The sequence below is a fragment of the Amyelois transitella genome, chromosome 15 (genome assembly GCF_032362555.1).
Source record: "Amyelois transitella isolate CPQ chromosome 15, ilAmyTran1.1, whole genome shotgun sequence".
NCBI lineage: Eukaryota > Metazoa > Arthropoda > Insecta > Lepidoptera > Pyralidae > Amyelois > Amyelois transitella.
Genome location: NC_083518.1, coordinates 8,418,637 through 8,442,839, shown reverse-complemented (window position 1 = coordinate 8,442,839; position 24,203 = coordinate 8,418,637). Strand labels below are relative to the sequence as shown.

The following is a 24,203-nucleotide window of genomic DNA, read 5'->3' as shown; positions in this document are numbered from 1 at the left end:
AACTCGGCGACTCAGTGAATGTCTTTGCTGATAACCGCTCAATGGGGTAGCGGGTTTTTGTTTATGCATACATTTGTATCTTTCGTTCTATTACTTGTATGAAATTATACATACATATAATCACGTCTATATCCCTTGCGGGGTACCCAGAGCCAACAGTCTTGAAAATACTGATAAGCCCCGTTCAGCTGTTTGGCTAACTGATAGAATAGAGATTCATATAAAGTAACTTAATTTGTAACTCCCTTTATACAAAAAAACGAATTTTCTAATAGAATAGTAGAATTAAAAATGAAAATACAGATTTCATACTGAAATATAATATTAAGGTTGCTAGCCCATTGCTTAAAAGAAGAATCTCAAGCTTATAAACCTATCACTTAGTCGCCTTTTACGACATCCATGAGAAAGAGAGGGAGTGGTCGTTCTCCAAAGAGCCGGGAACAACAAGGCGTGCCTAAAAAAGAGATTTTAATTCATTCATAATAATAGCAATAAAATACGGTAAAAGAAATATTCTGGGAAGTGCTCAAAATATCGGGATAGGCAGCGTGTACAGTATTTATAAGTAATTTGAAGGGGTTCAGAAGAAAAAAGTGAGTCTTGAATCCAAAGTAGGTATTCAAATAGGAGGAAAAACTATAAGAAAAGAAAATTTTCGAAAATCTACGAAAAACTACAATGAATTGAGACAACGAGTGTGCAGTATCTTACATAGTTAAGAACTACTGTTGTAACAGTCACCATCAGATTCGATGGACCACTAAAAGAAATCATCCGAATGCAGAATGAAATGTTCAGTAACAATACAACTAAAAGTACGAATCACGTGCGGAAGTACGGCATAAGGAATCTTTACACAAATGCCGTTTGGAAGACTACAAAAAAGGCGCGATTCCGTAGTTGCTTTGTTTATTTAATTCGTATCTTGTGTAAAAAACAATAAGTTTTTTATATTACTTCCGTGTGGTTCCCGGCGCCAATATAAAAAAGAATAGGGCCACTCCATCTCATTTTCCTTGGATGTCGTAAGAGGCGACTAAGGGATAGGCTTATAAACTTGGGATTCTTATTTAAGGCGTTCGGCTAGCAACCTGTCGCTATTTGAATCTCAATTCTATCATGGCTTGTCAGTCTCTTCGGGACTGTTGGCTATGTCTACCCCAAGGCAAGTGATATAGACGTGACTATATGTATGTTTGTATTAAACTTGACATCCTCATCGCTTGAGAAGAGCCATAAGTGCGCATTTTGACCATGAACGTGGCTTTACGGGTTTTTTACACGAAGCGATCCCCGTCTGACCTCCGCAACTTTTACTGCGGAATCTTACCTACATTTTGCTCATGGTCAAAACTACGCTGTATGAATATGTTTATCCCGTAGTCGCCTTTTACAACATCCATGAGAAAGAGATAAAGTGGTTCTATTCTCAAGTGTCCAACACGGTAAAAAATAATATTTACTTTAATTACTAATAACTCCTGTGCTAGATGAGACAATACCTAATGCAAATAATATTTTTATTATTATAATTGGAAGAATACTTACCTATATAAAAGATTATTTATCAGTTAGTCGGTATGCCTTATCCCAACTAATATAAGTGCGGTAGTAAGTTAATTTGTTTGTTTTCTCTTCAGGCGGACATTGGACACTTTCTTTTTAGATGGACATTATGCATTTCATCCCGTTAAAAACTTTTGAAGGTGGCGCTAAATTCGCACTCGCTATGCTGCGAAAAAAGTTAGTACCGAATAAATTATTTATACCGAATATAAGGATAATTGCAAAAGTCCCTAAGCTATGCATGATAGACAGACATGGAAAAACGATAACAATTTAAACAGCAAAGTTTTCCAATAATTCGAAACGAATCAAACATTTTCGTAATCATCTGTGGAATTGTCCCCTTAAGGTAAAGGAGCCACTTAGACCTACTAACTCGATGTACCTAACTTTTATTAGAATTCTTAGCAAGCCAATAAGCTCACACTTGACTTGCGATCGGAATGAGAAAAAAAAGGGAAAAGTAGGTAGACTGATCAAGTGGAAAATTACTCGTAGGCTGTGTATGTTATACACACGGTCGCTTAGATTCGCAAACTGTTTATATTTCAAATATAATTTGAAACATATGTACATATATACAAATATTGTCACGTCTATATCCGTTGCGGGGTAGAAATAGCCAATAGTTTTGAAAAGATGACTGACTATCCCTTAGTCGTGTTTTACGACATCCATGGGAAAGAGATGGAGTATTCTTTTTTATTATGATTGTTGATTATTAATAAGGCTCAATTTCAAATGATGATGGATGAAAAAATCATCAATCTTCATTTGAAAATGAACCTTAATATCTAATATATTCTTCGTGTCGTTGTACTTGTTTGTTTGTTTGTAATATCTTTATTGCATAGAAATTTACACAGTAACAAGAAAATAGTACAAAGTTATAAAATAAACAAATCACTTGTGTTTGCGTGTTTTAATGCGAGTTCCGTTATCGAGTCCCGATCAGATTATGATTGAGAATGATTAAGTTTATAACCAAATTAATAAATAATAGAATAAGTATTTTAAAACGTTATAAACCCACTATAGCAATGACTCTTTCCCGAGTTATGTTCCTAAATTAGTTTTGTCTTTCGGCGAGAGAAAACATAGTATTAATAGAATACAAATATTGAATAATCCAATATTTTTTTTTCCAGTGGACCTGTAAGAGTAAATCCAGAACTATGTTCAAAGTTGCACTTCAGGCTTCCTTCTAGATAGGATAGGATATAACCAAGACAGGTGTAATAAATATGATCACTTGTATATACATACATATAGTCCCACCTATATCCCTTGCGGGGTAGACAGAGGCCACACTCGGCTGATTGGCTAAATGATAGAATATAGCCATTATATATGATTCAATTCATTCAGAATTGAATCACATATAATGGCTATAAGTTCATTCATTCATTTTTTTACATTCGAATTGGTATATTTTATTTGACGTTAGTGACAGACATAAAAAATAAAAGCAAACATTATACAAAAAAGGTTGTTATATAAAAATAGTTCACAACACACGTCTATATCCGTGTTTTGTATTTTGTTTTTCTCATTAAAAAAGAATTCTTATGATCCGTGAGTATTTTAGCTCAATGCAAATTAAGTTCACTAAACCGAGCGGCGCTGTGTGATCGGAAATACAAAGTATCCGGCCATCATTCGATTATTGCCGACCTTTTGTAATATCGTTTGGTAATATGACAACGGAACGTTATTCGTGTTTCTCCCTGCATTTGTTGCGTATAAAAATTTTATTATGTTTCTTTTCTTTTTTTTTCAGTTAAATCTATTTATTTGACAATATATAAATAACTTCCAGTTTTTTCTGACTTAGTCATGAGAGAGTAAATAATCTCTGTCTGTAATCTGCTGTAATAATATATGTTTAGTATAGATTTATAGTATATATATATATATATATATAGCATAGTAAATATGTTAATTATACATTATTTATTATCACCCATACAAATGTTCTTTGGTTTCTAACGACAGGCTGTTAGATAATCCTATCAGCATTTAGTCCGCTTCTTGTACTTTTTACTGTAACTCTGTTCCGTAAACTCATATATTCGTTATTTCTATTAACGTGATTCGAATGGTTTTGCCCTATAGTTTCTGACCTAAGTATTAAAGAATAGGACTATTCCATTATGTGCGATTCTTCTTTTAGGCGATGGGCTAAAAACCTGTCACTATTTGAATCTCAATTCTATCATTAATCCAAACAGCTGAACGTTGCCAACAGTCTCAAAAAGTGTAAAAAGCCAGGTTCAGCTTATTGATGGAATTGAGATTCAAATTGTGAATATTGCGCATGATGAGAAATGTCTTGGATGTTTACCTATTTAAGTATTTATTATAATTATAGTATCGTTGAGTTAGTATCACGTAACACAAGTTACAAACTTACTTCAAGGCCAACTCAATGTATGTTATTTGTCTCGTATCTACTTTACCCATGTTCAGTCCTCAATTTCAAGTCAATTGACATTATTATAAGTTACATCAAGGCGACAAAAGCTTTTACATCTAACAAAGTAACATTTTCATGAAAAAAAAAAAAATCATCGCCAACATTATCAAATCCTTTTTAAAAATCCTAAACTAACTTTTGCTCTACCTTTACCGATCTCCAGTCCCCAATTTTAAGACTAAACACATTATTATCTGTAACAATCGAATAATATAAAAGCTTTCACAGCTAACAAAGTAACACATATTTATTTGTAAACAAAATAAATCTTTCCGCACATTAGCAAAATCTTTTTATAAAATCCCAAAATCGAGAGACATTTACTCCATCATACGATTGTTTAATGTAGCGTACTCGAGTTGAGTCATGGCTGTGAGCAGTCAGCTGTAGTGTATGTATAAGGAGATACCTGCATTAGCTTAGCTGTTAAAATTGAAGTACTTAAGTCTTCATTGTACACAGAGCTTTTGTTTACTAAGTACTCTACTAGTATAACCTGGGATTATAGCAGCGGTGTGTGGATCTCAGCACTCTAGAATAGGACCACTCCATCTCTTTCACATGGATGTCATAAAAGGCGACTAAGGGATAGGCTAATAAACTTGGGATTATTCTTTTAGTCGATGGGCTAGCACCCTGTACCTCAATTCCATCATTAAACCATGACTGTTTGTTCTGTCTACCCCGTAAGGGGAAAAGACGTGATTATACATATGTATGTATCTATAACTTAACACGCGTTAAATAATAGGGCCCGACCTCTAACTTCTCCCCAGGAAGAAGCCAGTTTCTAATCATCTCAGTTTTTTACAAGAAAAAAAAAACAAGCAAAACACCTTGTTATATAATTTAACAATCACAATTGTAGGTCGTGGGTAATTTGATAACAACGTAAAAAATGACCTTTATGCACAATCATATAAACAAATATGATGACTATGCATGTATGTCCGTATGTTTTGTAAAAACGATGGAAGAATCGCATAACCAGAAATTTACCCAAGTACTTATAACAGAAATAATGGAAAATTTTGTAAACGTAGGTAGTGTAGGTTAAGTATAGTAAGTATGTCTGTCATACATTACCTGATTCTCTGTCTTGTTAAACCAATGGTAGACTGTTATTGTACTGATAGTGTATAATGCTATTAGCATAAAGTCAGCCTATTTTTTTTTATTAATCTTTTTTAATAAACGATTTTTGTCATCGTAAACCACCAAAGACAAAGGAGAGTGAATATTGATTACTGAGTTAATGTATCTTTTAGGTATGGTAAATCTATATTTTTTAAGAATCGATAATCAAAAATTTTGTTTGTTTGTTTGCTACATACATACTCATAACCATGTTCTTATTTCTTACGTGGTAGACAGAGCCCACTGGCTTGAAAAGACTAGCCACAGCCCTGTATGGCCCAATAATGGAATTGAGATTTAAAGCGACTGGTTGCTTGCCCATCGCCTAAAAATAATCCCAAGGGTTAACCCTTGCCTTGATTGGCTTTCACAATATACACGCTAAGAGAATCAGTTGGGTCACTATGTTTTTTCTTCGCTACATTAAGTATGTAGCGAAGAACCTACAGCTGACCTTCCCTTAGTAGACATTTACGATATCCGTGAAAAAGAGATGGGGTGGTCCTATTTTAAGGCCTGGAACCACACGGCAAGTGAACAAGGCAGTTTGCAAAATATATCCGATATAGATCAAGAATAATAATATTAACATTTTTGTTATGGAATCATCTGAAGTTAATATGGATTATTATAATTTCAACTGTGTACCTATTATACGAATTAAGCTAAGTAATTATGATTTTTCGTTTAATTACTACTATAAAAAAAAAATCATTCATAGTATAAACTCTGTAATTGACGCCCTCAAATATAAACTCTATTTCTACTTTGATGAAGTAAAAGCCGTATCTAATTAAGTTTTGTTTGTCAATTAGGAACATCTATTACAAAATGAAATAATAACCTCTTATAATTAATAAAGCGATGTCAGTAATACTTAAATGAAGGGTTGGAAGGCCATAAAAACTTAAATGAAGGGTTATACTAATTGGTCAATTGAGATCATTTGAGCAATGTTGGTAGCCGAGGGGTTAAGCTACTCACATAAAAAAGCGGGATCACTTCATATAAGGACCCAGGTTCGAATCCAGGCTGATTATGTAAACAAGAGGATGATAATATAATTTAAGATAGACTTTGACTTCCTTTGAAGATTATTTTAACTAAAATAAATATATATGGTATAGATTACACAGATTGACTTAGCCTCAAAGTAAGTTCGAGACTATTGTGAGAGATATTTCCTCAATGATACTATATTTAAAAAGATAAATATCAAACACTGACCAATCAGACAAAGTTCGTCATCATGCCCTGGCTGGGATTCGAGCCCGGGACCTCCGGTGTCACAGACAAGCTCTACCTCTGGGCCACAGAGGTCGTCAAATTCCACATTATAGACAATATAAAAAAACATTTTTTTTTTATTTATGTTACTACTCGTAACCTTTTCTAGCCACTACTTTCTTTCTTATTTTATTATTTTTTAATTGGTATATTTGAAGTCAGATATAAGATTAAATATTTAATACAAGTAATGGCTATAAAATGTTGTATTGAGTACGTTGTTTATAATATTAAAAAGAGATATTAATTAAATTACAATGTGCATCACACTTGAAGAACAAATTAGTCCTAATTATTATCGGTTACATATTATTTACATAAATAACAACCTTATCAATATTACCTCACCAATATAGATAAATAATATTAAAACAAACAAACTCACTTCCATGTTTGTAGTATTACATAATAATTTTACTATACGGATATTTATTTATCTTGTTTTCACGGTAATAAATTTACTATCATTTTATTATTTTTATCAGTCTGGCACTCAATATATTTAAAACCAAATTGATTGCAAAAACAGTTTTTTTTTAAATTACATATTATATTAACAGGTTATTATTAAGAATCCGTAATAAGTTAGGATTATTTATTTTTGTACTTGTAATGATAATTTAATTTTACAATGATGTCTCTAGAAAAGTCAAGTGATTAAACAAATAAATAAAAACATGTATTTGTATGGAATAATTTTTTTATTAACGACTTATAATAATCAACAAATGAATACGTATTACCATGAAATCTATTATTCATAACAATAAAACACCATGAACTTGAAAAAAAAAACCTTGACTCTCATTCCAAAACTAGTTTTTAATACAATAACAGGTTGAAGACAATTTGTTCGCTGTAGATAAAATATGAAGTCCTCACTTCATAGACCTTATTCCTTGGTAATAGTAACCAAAATACAATAAATCTTTCCTTTAATAGTTTATACGTTTTCAATATCAGTTAGAGTAGTTGTCGTTTATATGTGCTTGTGGCATAACGTGTATGTAGTGGAAAATATTCGTTAATCTGTATAATATTAGGGTTTTACAGACTTCCGTGTGTTTTACAATTTTACATTGTGTGAACATAATTAAGTGTAATATTGAAATAATTTTAAAATTAAATAACTACTAGTGAGGCTACTAGTGAGGTCAAAAGGTAAGTAATGAATTTGATTTTGACTAATGCTTTTACCCTTCTTCTTCAAATCAGTTTTAATTTTTTTGTATACTTACTTATCAACACTTACGTTTAACTACTTACTTGTAACAAATTCATCAGTCATTACTGATTGACATACTAATAAAAAACAAAGAAAACCAGATTAATAACAGAGATTTAACTCGAACAGTATCAAACAAACAGAGTCGCGGGCCAAAGCTACTAAAATGTTTAAAGATGAATTCCTACTGAGTATGTCACCATTCGTATTAGTAAACATATTTCTGCTGTCAATTTAAAAAATAAAAACAAAACAATAGTCTATCAGTAGACTTAACCCTATCGCCAGGATGTGCAAGGTCCATTAACATTGTCGATAAGCAATCTATCACGTAATTCTCAAATCCCAAAGATAAACTTACATTAATGTTTACAATAATAGTATAATTTGTACTTGAATTAAACTTCATTTATTTTATTAACTTATGTCGCTTCCATATCATTCCTTTTTTTCAGCAATGTCGTCCAATACGAATAAACTATTTACCAGGAGTATTCGACTACTTTCGTCTTCAAAATCGATTTTGTGCTCATCGAGACACAAAAGCGTTTGGACACCAGACAATATTGTGAAATCACCTTATAGAGATGTAGAAATACCAAATACTACGCTTGTTGAACATATTTGGGAGAAAATGGATCGATGGGCCGATAAAACAGCAATTGTAAGTGCATATACTGAACCAATAAGTATTTAATAAAATTTTGAAATCATCGGTTATTAGAACGTTCTTTTATTAATTGTTTTAAAATAAATAACTGTTCTCTATGTCTGCTTGCATGTTTATTGTGAAAAAGAGTAAACTAAAACGTTTAGAAAATATTGTACCACCTTATGTAACGTTTCACGGCCTCTATGGCGCAGCGGTAGTGCGCTTGTCTGTGACACCGGAGGTCCCGGGTTCGAATCCCGGCCAGGGCATGACGAGGAACGAACTTTCTCTGTTTGGCCTGGGTCTTGGATGTTTATCTATATAAGTATTTATGATAAAATATAGTATCTTTGAGTTAGTATCTCGTAACACTAGTTTCGAACTTACTTCGAGACTAACTCAATCTGTGTAATCTGTCCCGTATATATTTATTTACTTATTTAAATATTTTATGTAAGAACAAATATAACAACTAAATTTTAGTTACTATATTCAGAAAACTACATCCATTTTAAAAATTCACAAAATCTCCAAATGGCATAAATAAAATAAAAATTGTTATTCAAATATTCAGTGTCTAAATGAAATTTATTATTCAATTGAAAAAGATTTTTCGCAAGCCTAATGTCACTTATCTTAATTTTTAATTATATTTATACTTATGTAACAAAAAACACAGAAGTTATCTAACTTTCTTTATCATAAATTACAGATATGTGGAGTGACGAAACGTTACTATACTTACGAGAAGTTACACAAATGCTCTAAGAATTTAGCTGCGAATCTGAGGAAGAAGTTGAACATTCGAGATGGGGATGTTGTTTGTGTGATGATGCCAAATTCACCAGATTACGCCTTAACTATTATAGGATCTTTACAAGCAGGAGCTAAGGTTACAACTGTCAATCCTATTTACACGCCTCGTAAGTTAAAGGCAGTTTATTTTTGTTTCATTCTCTTCAATTTATATTTCTATTATACTACAATTTGTAACACGTCACGTCACATAAGGAGTGTCGGTGATCGAATCGGTAAGGTGCGTGATGCGCAGAAAGGCACAGGTTCGAGTCCCACCGTGGCCATGTACAACGACTGTTTTCGAAGTTTGAATTTGTTTTAATACAAAGAGTTTAAAATGTGAATTTTTCAATACTAAACACTAACTAATATTAGTTTGAATACTTACCGATGCTCTTACGGCGATGCACATTCAGGCAACTGGTTTGTTTACTGTTTGTAACCATTTTCGACCCAATACGAGTTTTACCTGCAAAGGTTGCGGAGGTCAGATGGGAGTCGCTTCGTGTAAAAACCTGACTCACCCAATCCAGGATCCATTGGTCAAAGCAATACCCCGGGCTCCTCCCAAGAGTGGTGAGGATGCAACCGGAACTAAAGCCAGGATACTACAAATTGTAACACATGTAATTATTCGCATGACAGAAATTTGTTGAGGAACAAGAGGCATTTATCCAGGTGTGCGACATGATGAAGGCTAATTAAGTTCTACAAGGCGAATTCTTCAAGATTTATGTGGAAATAGAGTCCCAAATAACACTAACTTTAGTGTTTTACTGACCAACATAATTAAGATAACCAATTACTTAAATTTGTTAATTTTTAAAATAAAATATCCAGTAATGCTTCATTATTGTACTGTTTTCCTTTCAGATGAAGTTGCAAGACAAATAACATTATCAAAACCAAAAGTACTAGTTGGTATACCCGAAACAATGTCAGTGTTAAAAGAAGCTATGAACTTATCTAATGTAACACTTCCAATTGTTATATGCAAAGGATATATTGATAACAGTATACCAGAAGGTGCAATTTCTTTCGATGAATTAGCTCTAGATGATAATGTAGATCATAGTATTCTTAAAGAAGTTAACAGAACTTCTGTAAATACAGCCTTGTTACCATATTCTAGTGGAACAACAGGACTACCGAAAGGAGTACAGTTAACTAATAGAAATCTTGTTGCGAACTTAGTACAACAAAATGTTGAAGACGTTAAGTATTACGATGAGACTACAGGTGAGTGGAAAGTAAATAATATAAGCGTTTATATAATGTTATAAGAAACGATATTGATTATTGAAAATTGAGCTTACTTTAGCATCAAATTGATTAAAAAGGCTAGCAAATTGTCGTTATTTATATCGTAATTTGATCGTTAACCTCTGTCTAAACCGCAAAGAATAAAGACGCATTAAATAACTTCAATTAGATTATAATATAATATGACAATTTGTAATATAATTGATACATGTTTCCTTTTCTTAGTAAATAAAAAAAAATAACTCCTATATTCTACAATACGAATATATTATCTTTTCTATCTATCTATAATAAACTACATTCTTGCTAAAATTATATAATAGATTAAATAGTTCCCCTTGTCCTTGTATCAAGACACTTATTTCTGGGACATACTCATTACCGTGCATAACAAGTATGTATGTATATATGTTGCATTTTCATGGCTAACCGCTAGACCGATTTTAATTAAAAAAAAATATGAACACATAATTCATGGTTAAACACAGGCTCACATTTTGTGAAAATTCCCAATAAAGCGTACAAGCTAGTCCAAGGTTTTAAAAACTTTTTTAACTGTGATTAAACCTTTATGATCTTATTATTATATTAATTATTAAGCCCAAGTGTAAAGTCGTGTATATATAGAGACTCATCGTTTTCTTTCTTTCTTTTCTATATTATGGCTTCCACCGGACTTTCGGTGATTCTGCCAATGTCATGGTTTGAAGAGACACGAAGTTACGAAATTGGAAAAGAGAGCCAATTTGGTGTCATTATTTGATTTACAGTTGAACTGACAGTTTCCGGATTCAATTTAAGCAATAATTGAAATATTTACAATGTTCAAATGCAACGGCATGTCAATATTCATTCATAACTTGGAACCACTCCAAAATAATATTGAATTCATATATTTATCATTAATTCCTTACGAGTAGACAGAGCCTGGTTTAATGATGGAATTGATATTCAGATAACGATAAGTTGCTAGCCCACCCAAGTTTAAAAGCATTCCCAAATAATTTTACTCTTCTTAAATACTAAATTCTACGATCTAAATATGATTAAATACTTCAATATTTAATAAATTGTATAACTGTGGATCGAGAGATGTAAACAAATAAAATTTCTCAACTTGCCGACATCTGTAAATCCGAATATTGATTTTGTTTCACTGACCAGCGCTGTCAAGGTTCCATAAAATGTTTAGTGAAATCGATTTGATTTATTTCTATGTAACATTAGGTTGATAACAGTTCTTGTGTTTCCTCAGAAGGAGTAGTAGAAGAGTTCTAGTTGAAGGCATCAATTGCTATGGATCTTCTGCAAGACGTATAAAAGCCTTAACTAGTTTATGAGAAACTTGTTTGTTAGCAAAAATAGACAAAGTGTGTGTCAGCTCCTTCCCTACAAACTTAAGAAAGCCTTAACATTGTGGTTCTTTTGAAGGCTAATAAACTTTAGACTTTTTCGGCGATGAGCTAAAAACCTGTGATCGTTCCAATTTCATCTAAATAAGACCTTTTAGTCTTGACTTTAGGCTCTTGCTATCCCAGAAGGGATAATTGATTAAGTGTATTTTTGTGAGCCCCGATGCCATTTGTCGTCTTTAGAAAAGAGCCACTCCATATCTTTCTGATGGATATCTTAAAAGGCAACTATAGGAAATAATAATAAACTTGGGTTTCTTCTTGTGATGGGCTTGCAAGCTGTCACTCATTATTTGAATCTCAATTCCAGCATTAGGCCATACAGCTTAACGTGGCCATTAAGTCTGTTGGCTCTCTCTACACTGCAAGGAATATAGTCATGATTGTATATATGTATGTATGACATGATTTCATGAAATTCATATCTTATTTCTTCACAGCATCTTACCAGGACAGAATGTTGGCTGTGCTACCATTTTACCACATCTACGGGCTATCAATCACTCTGCTGCACAAATTATCAGTCGGTGTCCAGATGGTCTCACTTCCTAGATTTCATCCCGAATCTTTTGTGAACGCGCTCAAGGAACATAAGATAACTTTGTTGAGTGCAGCACCACCACTCGGTATGGTTTTGTTACAATCACTTTTAAATACTACCATATAGTTGGGTTTAATCCTTTGAAATTATTGGAATAGAAAGATTTCAGTCCAGGTCCAATCATACTCGTATCTCTCTTGATTAAATATTTATAGGTAAAGGGGAATATTAGTTTACACGTTCAGAGAATCGGTGGTTAACCTACGCAGGTTCAAATCTTACTACGGTTTTATCCAATGACTTTTTTCTGGGTTATATGAGTGTATGAGAAAACATTGTGAGGAAATCTTTACATTCAAGCAACTGGATATATAACCATGATCCAAAATAAATTATGTTTCGTGGCAATGGTTGCAAAATTCCTTTTTCCCCGAGCTTTAAAAATACTACTGAAAGATAAAGGTACAACAAGTGATTTTGTAGCACGACATCAGATAATAGTGAATCACTCATTTCAGTATTATTCATCGGATCTCATCCTGACGTAAAAAGGGAACACCTTGAGTCCCTTAAACTGATCACAAGTGGAGCAGCGCCACTCCCAAAGTTGGATGTCGATAGAGTACGGGAAAAGGGAACGGTAATATACTCAAGGTTTTTTTTTTAAGTTTTAAAATGATAAGTTAATGTTTTTTTTTATTTAAAAATAATACAATACTTAGTACAACTGAAATAATTACAAACACTTGATTTTGTTACTTTCATAATGTAACTCCTAGAGTTATTTAATCATTTTAATGCTTAAAAGTGGCTCCCGCAACTTATTTTAAAACAACTTTTCACTTTGCAGAAAGACCTGATTTTCCTCAACTTGTACGGATTAACTGAAACTTCACCGCTGGCGACGGCGTCACCCAAAAATATAGGAACGGTAAAAATAGCCGGGTTCCCTCTATCAAATACTGAAGCTAAAATTGTGGACTCAAACATGAGAAATTGTGGTCCTGATGAGGTATGTTGAATTTGTTTTTAAATACATTTTGTTTTAAGGAGTCTCTGTCTAGTTTCGTAATATATGGATTCCGTTTGGAGCATTATCTATATATATATAAGAAAGTCGTGTTAGTTACACCACTTATAACTCAAGAACGGCAGAACAGATTTGGCTGAAAAATGGTAGGGAGGTAGCTTAGAGCCAGGAGACGGACATAGGATAATTTTTATCCCGTTCGACAGCGTTCCCGTGTGACTTGACATGAAACGTCAGTCACTATAAAACGTGGTATAACAAAAAAGAATCAGACTTGGAATAACAAAACGCAAATGACAGCTATGTAATTGACGTAAATTCAAATAAATCCTACTAATATTATAGATACGAAAGTTTGTGAGTATGTCAGTATGGATGTACTCTTTCACGCAAAAACTACTGAACCGATTATGATGAAATTTGATATGTAGGTAGCTGAAGACCCAGAATAATATATAAGCTACTTTTTATCCCGGAGTTCCCGCGGGATTGATAGGGTTTCCATGCGGACGAAGTCGCGGGCGGCCTCTAGTATTATATAAATAGATGTTTAAGAATGCCAAATTCATCTGGAACAAATTTTAATCGGATACTTTCAGGTTGGAGAACTACTTCTTCGCGGTCCTCATATAATGAAGGGCTATAGGGATAATGTTGAGGCTACTAGGAATGCAATCACTGAGGACGGTTGGTTCAGAACTGGTGATCTAGCTTCAATTGATAAGGACGGTGGAGTGACTATCACTGATAGACTCAAAGAACTCATAAAGGTACGTAATTGTATATGTAGTTGAATTTTCAATAATTTTAATACTATACAAGTGTAATATATACAAGTGTTTATTAGCTTAATCGAATCTGCACACATTTCTTTAAATAACATTAATGATTGTTGATTAGTTTTAAACAATTTATAAAATATCTGAAAATTTTCATGCTTTGAAAAAGATAACAAGAATCTACAATTTGTAATATACATTTGTCTACGTTTGTGTCGAAAGATTATGGAAACCCTTACCTTTCATTTAAAAGATTTCATAGACTTGTGTAAGCTCCCTAATCCTTTTTCTATTTGCTCTTTCAATTTTAAAGGTCAAAGGATTCCAAGTACCGCCAGCTGAATTAGAACACTTATTGAAAGAGCATCCAGCTGTTCTTGATGCAGGAGTAGTGGGTTTCCCAGATCCAAAGACAGGAGAAGTTCCGAAAGCATTCGTCGTGCTGAAAGATGGACACAAAGTAGACCCAAGGAACATTATAGACTTTGTCAGTGAAAGAGTCGCGGAGTTCAAAAGAATAAAAGAAGTAGTCCTATTGGACAGTCTGCCTAAAAATCCATCAGGGAAGCTTTTGAGAAGAGTTCTAAAGGAGCAGTATAGTTAATTGTTACGGTAGTGCCAATATAAATTATTATTTGGTAACTCTTTTACAAAACACCATGTTTGTAAATTGTATTGTATGGCGATAAGTATTTAAAAAGAACGAATAATAAACTTGTTTGGTAATTATGGTCATCCTTTGTTTTATTGACACTTGGTATTTGCCCAAATTTTTATAACTATTACTCGAAATTTTAGATGTATGTAGAATGCCTATTTCATCATGAATAAAAACAAATGTAAAAAATCTTACGGAAAAATTTCGTTAGCATTCAACACCAATAAATAGGCCAGCCGAAATTCTTTCTAAAGCAAACTTCAACCTCCGTTTTCTTGAATAGACCAAAAGTTGGTTAGCTGTTATACAAGAAGCTAAGTGCGGTCACGTGCGTTTTTAACAACTAAACTTCCGCTATTCAGACATCTATGGCTCGTATTTCGTCGGAATAGAGAACACATTACCGACTTTTAAGGAGGTTGGTTCTATAAAGAAGTTTTATTTAGTTAGCAGATAAAAATATAAAGTGTTGTCGAAACTCGGGTGTTTTAACGTGTGTCTGAAGTCTTAGAAATTTTAATGATGAATGCAAGAAAAACAATTATGCAGCAGTTGTTTTAGGTGCAAAGATATAAACCACAAATTTTGATACAATGTTAAAAAAAAAGAAATATATGTGAATGAAATATTTCAATGTTAAAAATTCTATTTTCCAAATTTCTCATAATAACTCAAATTTGTCAACTTAAATAAAATAGTGAACTGGCCAGCATTTGGCGCATGAAGACTTCAGAATTTTTAGATGAATTATAAATGGATACAAACTTAGATAAACCAATTTAATGAACTACTGAATTTGGAAAGCCATCACGACGTCAACATACGAACACAGAATCAGGAGGTAACAGGAAACCATTTAAGTCAGACTGTTTCTGCTCAGAGTCGAGAAAAGTTTGACACCATTTACACCGAAGTGTAACAAAAGGCAGATGTTTTGGTACGAGTATATTCATGCATTTGCCAAGAAAGGATCGTAAAAAATCAAACAGGAACGAACGACCGAGCTATGCAATAAATGACTTTAATGCTATAACAGTATGAACAAGGCAGGGGTAGAAATTAAAAATATAATAAAATTTTGGATTTTTCACTTACCGAACGCATTACAAATTTCTCTGAAACCTTTTAAAAATTTTGCACAATAAGAATAAGTTTGGTTTTATCGTTTTGTTTCTTTAAAAATTGAGGTATATCTAGTGTTTTATATTTCAGCCATTGGCTTAAGCCAAGCAAACTTGGGATAAAATTATTAATGTAAGTAAGTATTACCTCTAAATGTCATGAAAGCAAAATGGAAAGCCCTAAAATATTGATGTATAATTGGTCAGTGAGTTTGACAAAAAAATTTCAATTCGAACCAGTAGTTGCTGAGATTAGCGCGTTCAAACAAACAAACGAACAAACTATTCAGCTTTATAATATTTAGTTATTAACAGCAAATATGTAACAGGTTATTATTTTGCTTAAATCTGTTACACAACGGTGTAAATTCATCCAAACAGATCTCCCTCCCAACACTTCTAGGTTAACCCGTCGCCATTTCTGAAAGTATAATGGGATTCCCGGATTAAACTAAGTTTTAATTAGTTGCAATAGTGAATTGGAAAAGTAAAGGGGGTTTCTCTCACTCATTTGGAATTCTAATTGTCATTTTGATTCGTAATCAATCCTTATTAAGCGATGAACTGCGCTTAATGACCGAATCTCTTTTTTCATTGACCCAACAGAAAAGATAGACTAACAAAAATTACATTAAATGCACTCGCCATCTTTAGCGGACCACAGAAAATTAAATGAAATTATTTTTAATCTTTTTATTTCACATGCTGTAATTTTACGTGATTATAAATTAATATGTTAGTATAAAACTACTCGGCCCTTTGCCTCTCCGCTCGCGTTACGAGTAACTTTTATTTTAAAGAAACATACGTGGCTTATTTCAGCGTTCTTCTTCTAGTGGTTTCGGATACAGGTTTTTGTTATTCAGTTTGTCAATAATTATTATAGGGCTATGTTGACTTATAGGCTTAAATCACTGACAGACCTTACTTTTTCTTGGTGTGTCGACAATCCCCTAAACGATATTTAAATTAAGACCTTACCAACATTAAGTTAGTCAATTAGTTATATTAATTTGGATGTCGAAATTGAGTTTTGAAAATTCTGACTGGACCCCGGAAAACTTATTGGCTGAATTCTGGTCTATTTTATAAAAGTCAATGACTTTTATAAATGTGATGTAGGTTATGTGTAGGACTTAGAACTATTTGAGCAGTTGCGATGTTCTGTTGAATACCTGTCTAACAATGTCAATCCATGATACGTCTTACATGGAAATCAAGCGGTCTTCAGGGTATCAGATTAAAGCGATCACTCATCTATGACATGGTTACGTAAGACGTAACGTATATCAACAGCCCTTCTTAGAACAAGAAGTTTATAATACAGAACTAAAGGGGCACTAAAGAGATTTTGTAGGGGGTCAAGAAAGTGCCATTAAAGAACAAATGAAAGGGCAGCACACACTCTTCTTCTTCTTCCTCCTGGCTTTAGTCCCGGTTGTATCCTCATGACTCTGTAGAGGAGTGCGGGGTGTGCCTTTGACCATTGATTGGGTGATTCAGGTTTTAACACGAAGCGACTCCCATCCCATCTGACCACTGCAACCCATAGCCGTCTATATCCGTCGCGGGGTAGAGGAGCCAAGATTCTTGGAAAGACAGCTGTTTGACTTTATGATAGAATTGAGATCCGAATAGCGACAGGTTGCTAGCCCACCGCCTAAAAGAAGAATCCCAATTTTATATGCCTATCCGTTAGTTGCCCTCTATGATATATATACATACATACTCATATTTTCTCATTGGGTTGGCAAAGACTATGGATTTCCACTTGTAAATTTGGTTGCAGAGGTTAGATGGGAGTCGCTTCGTGCAAATACCTAACACGCCCAATCCACGGTCAATAGCATATCCCGGGCTCTTCTACAACATCCATGGGAAATAAATGGAGTGTTCCTAGTATACTTATTACTTTTGGCATCAAGAACCACACGGGAAACGAACAAATTTGAAAATATTAAAGAAAAAATTACACAACCTCATTAACAACGAGGTAACGGATAAAAAAAAGCTTCACGGGCGGTGAAATGAAGCGGCTCTAATAAAAATACATGCACGTTTTATGCTCGCCCATTTGTATGTAAATGAGGACGGTTAATGTACACATTCAGTTTTATTTTACCACTAGTTTGTTTTGCGTTACAAACCCCACGAATTTCCCTTGATTGCTGTTATGTTATTTGAATATGGGATTAGGCAGAAATTATATAAATAAATTCTGTTGTTGCAATAAAAAATTTAATTGTGAAACGTTGTCGAATGCTTATTAATATAATTTCGCTGAAACTTGAAAATCTTGAAAATCGTTTACAAAATATATTGTTTAGTAATGAACCGGTATCTTAGGAAGATGCTTTATTTTCTTCTACCGTAACTGATTACCAAACAACGACGAATAAAGTCTCTCAACTCTCTGGAGTGAAGCCCGGGGTCAACCTCTAAGAGGAGATTAAAGTACTTTTACGACAACACAATGAAAATATGGTCATGTTTCGTAAAGTTACTTTATTAACCCCAAAGTCGATAAACGACTAACACATCACTACGTACTATTAGACATAATAACAGAAATCCGACCTTGTTTCCGTAGAATCTGCTAGACGTACAGAAAACAGCACAAAACTCTACCCAATTTCATTGCAATAAAGCATCTACTGCCTCGATATTAAGGTCTATGTGGTATGTTTCTAATGTTGCCTGTCCATACCGTGGTTACATATCCTGTAATAATATTAGTACTGGCCTATTTGTACGGCCCGTTTGAGAATCACTGAGTGGAAATCACGTGGAAATACTGGGTAAATCAACGATGGTAAGAGAAATAATATGTAAGTGGAATAATCGTTTTGTTTTATATCCGTTGTAAGATCATGTACATTTGTTTAAGCCGTTCAATTTTTGGTAGAGAACAAAGACTCTTTTCGATTCTATTCACGAACTTCAATAAGGCGAATGTTTTTCCTTCAATTACTTTCTATTTAAAAAAAATATTTGTTATAATTTTGTTGTTATTTTTTTGAGATTGACATTACAAAGTCTATAACTTTGCTAAAGATAAGTATATAACGGTCTACGGTAGTGAATAAGTTAGACTAGAAATCTGTTTATAAATAATCACATTAAGCGATCAAACTAACCTCTTCTTTAAAAATATAGCAGAAAAAAATCCACCATCATATTTCACTTGCGTGCAAATCTCTTTCAAAGCATACATGATTCCTTTCAAAAGGGTGGATTTCGTCGAGTCTTTTAATCAATCCGAACAGCTTTGGCCCGAGTCTGTAATAGAGCAAAAATTTAGGAAGGATTTCCGTAGTTTTCCGTTACATTGGTGCCTTATGTGCTGAATACAATTTAGGAGAATTTTCAATATGCCAGTTGTGTCATACCCTTGACAATTTAGCGCCGCAACCGCTGAAGTGCAAATTGAAATTTTTGTTGTTGATTTTTGTTAAAAGTATTAAATAGTTGTCAGAAATGTGTGACAAGTATCAGAGATGTATTTTACTAAAACCCTGGATCCTGTGGTTATTATTCTGATTCCTGAATATCTTATTTTATCTTTATTTATATGACGAAATGTTCGTATTGAAATCATTAGTTTAACATACATTCATGTTTTTAATGTAGACAATGTACATTATTCCACGATTTAGATTTAAGTGATGTGACGTCAATAAGTGACACCTAGTATACAATTGTGAAAATAAACAACAGCCAGGCAACAGCTGATTAGGATATATCCTACTAATATTATAAATGCGAAAGTTTGTGAGTATGTCAGGATGTCAGTATGGATGTTTGTTACTTTTTTACGCAAAAACTACTGAACCGATTACAATGAAAGTTGGAATGTAGGTAGCTGAAGACCCAGAATAACATATAGGATACTTTTTTATTCCGGAGTTCCCGCGGGATTGATAGGGTTTCCATGCGGACGAAGTCGCGGGCGGTGTCTAGTATAGATATAAAATTAATTTTCCCCAAAGCAAAGACCCTAACAAAAGCTAGTCAAACACAGCAGACTTTGTATTTGAACCAGCATCAGTCGCAGCTACCGTAAATCATGCTGCAGCTCGGACCGCCATTAAAATGGCGTCGAACGTTCAGCTCCACTGAGCAATTACTGTCAATCACTACATACTGGAAAATCTTAGTACAAACTTTACAAAGGACAGTCGATTTGGAACCTTACAGGGGTATATTTAAGGATATTTCTCAACGTTGTATCATAAACGGTCATGAAGGATTATTATTTTGTATTTAAGTGGATATTCTAAGCGCCGACATAAAAGAGAGCGACAAATTAAGACAACGACCTGTCATTTAAATAAAACCTTACGTACAGTCACGTCTATATTCCCTGCGTGTTAGACAGAGCCACCAGTTTTAAAAAGACTGAAAGGTCACGTTCGGCTGTATGACTTTATGATGGAAATGTGATATAAATAGTGACAGATTGCAAGCGCATAGCCTACAAGAAGGATCCAAAATTTATAAGCCCATCTCTTAGTCGCCTTTTACGACATCCATGGGAATAGGAAAGCCGGAAACCACACGGCCCTAATAATTTTAAGTAAAAAAATTATAAGATTTTACGATGCAAGTCTCTTAGCGCATATCCTTACAACTTCATCGAAACTGTTAACTGCATCATTGTAGATATATATTATTATTAAGTATTCGAAATATTATAACGAGTACGACGTCACATTAGTGTCATAGTAGGAGAGGCATGCGCAATTAATGTCACTCAGAAAAGGCTCCTTGAAAAGCTTTGAACACAATGGATGCATTTTACATACATACATAAAATAACGCCACTTTTCTAGACCACTCAATCCATGTTCCAATTAATTATGGTAGGAAATTTCAAAAATTGAAAAGGTACACTACTTTTGGGATCGTCTGCGCAGAACTGTCAATGTAGTGGTTAGCATGTTTCTCCATCACATTGGCGTTCTAGGTTCGATTACCAACTAGATAAAAAAATGTATGTTTGAAAAAGGGGTATTTTTGTATGTGCATTGACTAGAAAAAAACTATACTTATTTGTGGTTTTTTAAACTTTACAGTTATATAACTTGGGCACTGGGATAATGTAAAAAGTTAAAATTTCATGGAGATTTACGATGGAAGAAGTCGAAGGCTAGCTAATAACTCTTTAAAATCAACTGATATTTCAAGTAACTTATCATTGACTTGATCTCTAAAAGCCGCTAACTCCAACTTGGCAGCCTATAATAACCGATTAACACCAGAAACTTAGTTAGGAACACTTGTAACCAATTTATGGTCCAATTTCGGGCCATAAATTGTTGGAACATGAATTGAGCGTTGAAAACAAAACGTATAAAACATTGTAAAATTTACGACACACAGCTAGCGACGTTTAGTTTGCAACAGAAATAACCAAAAACATGTATTTCTTTGATAGATATTTTGAAACTAAAACGCGCGGTTTAGCCATATAGTAATCATATGACGCCTTTAAGACAGAACATTTTCTGATGCTCTTGTGAGATTGTGAAATAATTTTCTGCCCTTTAAACCTTTTTCATTTGTAGCTTCTATCTAAGATTAATCAAAGGATGGTTACAAACAAAAAAATAGTTTTAAATCACCTTATGAACAAATGTAGTAATTCAAAGGAAAGGTTTAAAACTTGGGAATCTTCTAACACAATAGGCTAGCTAACTTTTGACTATTTGAATTTCAATTTTATCATTAGGGTCATATAGCTGAAAGTGGCTTTCAGTCTTTATTAAAATAAATGGAGACGTATATATGTCATCATAATTGTGCATTGATAGATGTTGTATATAAATAAATTGTTTTGCTCCATATGTTTTAACCAATAGATTTTAAAACAACATAATAAAGTTAGTATTAAGAAATAGATTTCCATAAAGTACAGAATCAGAAAATACGAGTAGTACTACGTCAACGAGTAATTTAAACATCTTGAACGTTTAGTCGAAAATGTTTGATCGAATCTCGAACGTTCCAAAATTCGCCATCCATTGTGGCCCATCGCTGGGACCGAATCGCAAGTGAATTGTAAATTGTGCCATGCACTGAACTGTATTTTGCACTGCAGTCGAAATCGCCTCGATTGAATAAGCAACTGATATCGAGTGGAGGGCCGACTTCGAACAAAATCGACTGACGCATTCCCGTGGTTCCATTTTATTTGTCTGAAAGTGTTCGTTGCAGTTTTTGTAGCAATAAGTCAGTCGGTAGGTGATTTTTTGTTGTCTTTCATCTTTCTTATCATCATTTCATACATACATACATATGGTCACGTCTATGTCCCTTGCAGGGTAGGCAGAGCCAAGCCAGAGCCATTCTTGAAAGGACTGAATGGCCACGTTCAGCTATTTGGCTTGATGATAGAATTGAGAAACAAATAGTGACAGGTTGCTAGCCCATCGCCTGAAAAAGAATCCCAAGTTTGTAAGCCTATCCCTGAGTGGCCTTTTACGACATCCATGGGAAAGAGATGGATTGGTCCTATTCTTTTTTGTATTGGTGCCGGAATCCACACGGCACTATCATATCATCATCTCATATATCATCTTTGATTATCTTTCTCCTGGCTTTAGTCCTAGCGGCATCTTCACCACTCTTGAGCGGAGCCTTGGGTATGCCTTTGATCGTGAATTGGGTGAGTCAGATTTTTATATGAAGCGACTCCCATCTGACCAATGCAACCTTTGCAGGGTAACCTAACCCGTATTGGATCTATCATGGTTACACATTCAGGCAAGTGAATGTGCAGGTTTCCTCACGATGTTTTATTCAAACGAATGCTTACGTAACTCTGAAATTAGTCATTGGTACATGGCCGTGGTGGGTATTGAACCTGTGCCTTTTTGCGCCACACGCATTTTAACCAGGCACCTTACCCGTTGCTTGTGGACGAAGCGAAAGAAGTATGCAGAGATCGTGGCAAGTGGAAAGAGGTAGTCTCTGCCTACCCCTCCGGGAAAGAGGCGTGATTGTATGTATGTATGTAGGTATGTACCTTACCCGTTCGACCACTGACGCTCAATTCTTTGTTGTCGTTTGTTATTGATTTTACTTTGTATTCTTATTTTTCGAGCCAAATGTCATTTTATTTGTATGATACATATCTTTTAAATTGTGCATCAAGGTTTTAAGTCTCGCGAAGAGAATACATTGAAACTCGACAGATTTCGAAATAATAAATAAATATATACGGGACAAATTACACAGATTGAGTTAGCCTCGAAGTAAGTCCGAGACTTGTGTTACGAGATACTAAACTCAACGATACTATATTTTATAATAAATACTTATATAGATAAAGAACCAGGACCCAGGCCAATCAGAAAAAGTTATTTTCTCATTATGCCCTGGCCGGGATTCGAACCCGGGACCTCCTGTGTTACAGACAAGCGTACTACCACTGCGCCACAGAGGCCGTCAAATAAATATTAACAGTTTAAACCAAATAAATATAATATATATGGTTTAAACTGTTAATTTGCATTTACGTCTGAGAGGAGCTCAGGGTCAGTTAGCAGAGTAGTAAGGTTATACTTACACGAATTGACGCCTGAACTTTGCAAACTTTTTGAAGCTTGAAGCCTAAAAGCTATTTTGGATAATAGTTACCTGAAATTTTCTCACTATTTCCATCGCTGTCGAAGCATCATTTAGTAATCAAACTTATGTAGGTACTCAACCTCGAAAAAGTTAGTAAAACTTGACTAAGGTAAAATTTTAACCTATGCACTATGCTAAGAATGAGCAGGTTTTTAGTCGATATATGTATATCTTTACCTACAATGCATATAACAAAAGACATTTAGAACTAAATCCTAAATGCGAAAGTTTGTAACAATATGCTGATGTATGTTAATTTCTGTTTCATGCAGAAACTATTCATTGAATTATCATGAAACTTTGTAGTACCTTCAAAATTGGAACAAAATTTATAGAAACTTAAAAGAGCAATAAGAAAAAACAATAAACAATATGAACACCATTCTCCCAACAAAGCTAGAATTAAGGCATCGCATTCACATAATGACTGATATGACAATAATTTAGACTTAACAAAAGCGTGACCACAGAACAAAAAGCGTGCGTTCTACGCTCTGTGGTGACCACAGTCCAAGACCCGCCCCTCCAGATGAAGGGATGAACGGACAATAGACTATTGTGTATGCCTTTGATATCTGCCTGTGACTTACGTGATATAGGATTCGTTTTTGATAAAGTGTTGG

At 33.9% G+C, this 24,203-nt stretch overlaps 1 protein-coding gene and 1 non-coding gene across 2 annotated transcripts; one reads left to right on the top strand and one right to left on the bottom strand.

The window, feature by feature from the left end:
- The first annotated feature begins 7,432 nt into the window (after nt 1-7,432).
- Nucleotides 7,433-14,904, top strand: LOC106130289 (uncharacterized). Its single transcript, XM_060948253.1, has 9 exons — nt 7,433-7,630; nt 8,150-8,358; nt 9,059-9,269; nt 10,018-10,383; nt 12,260-12,445; nt 12,879-13,000; nt 13,211-13,372; nt 13,990-14,160; nt 14,483-14,904. Exons 2-9 carry the CDS (start codon nt 8,152-8,154, stop codon nt 14,771-14,773), a joined length of 1,716 nt encoding a protein of 571 aa, XP_060804236.1. The 5' UTR covers nt 7,433-7,630; nt 8,150-8,151; the 3' UTR covers nt 14,774-14,904.
- Nucleotides 14,905-23,323: 8,419 nt separating this feature from the next.
- On the bottom strand, nt 23,324-23,395 carry Trnay-gua (transfer RNA tyrosine (anticodon GUA)). The gene has a single exon. It is a non-coding gene; the product is annotated as a tRNA-Tyr (tRNA).
- Nucleotides 23,396-24,203: the final 808 nt, after the last annotated feature.

Bases quoted from the DNA above. Each gene is read 5' to 3' on its own strand.
- LOC106130289 (XM_060948253.1), top strand. From the start codon at position 8,152: ATGTCGTCCAATACGAATAAACTATTTACCAGGAGTATTCGACTACTT. The intron at 9,270-10,017 runs GTAAGTTAAAGG...TTTTCCTTTCAG, and splicing joins CAATCCTATTTACACGCCTC to ATGAAGTTGCAAGACAAATA. The intron at 13,001-13,210 runs GTAATATACTCA...TTCACTTTGCAG, and splicing joins GAGTACGGGAAAAGGGAACG to AAAGACCTGATTTTCCTCAA.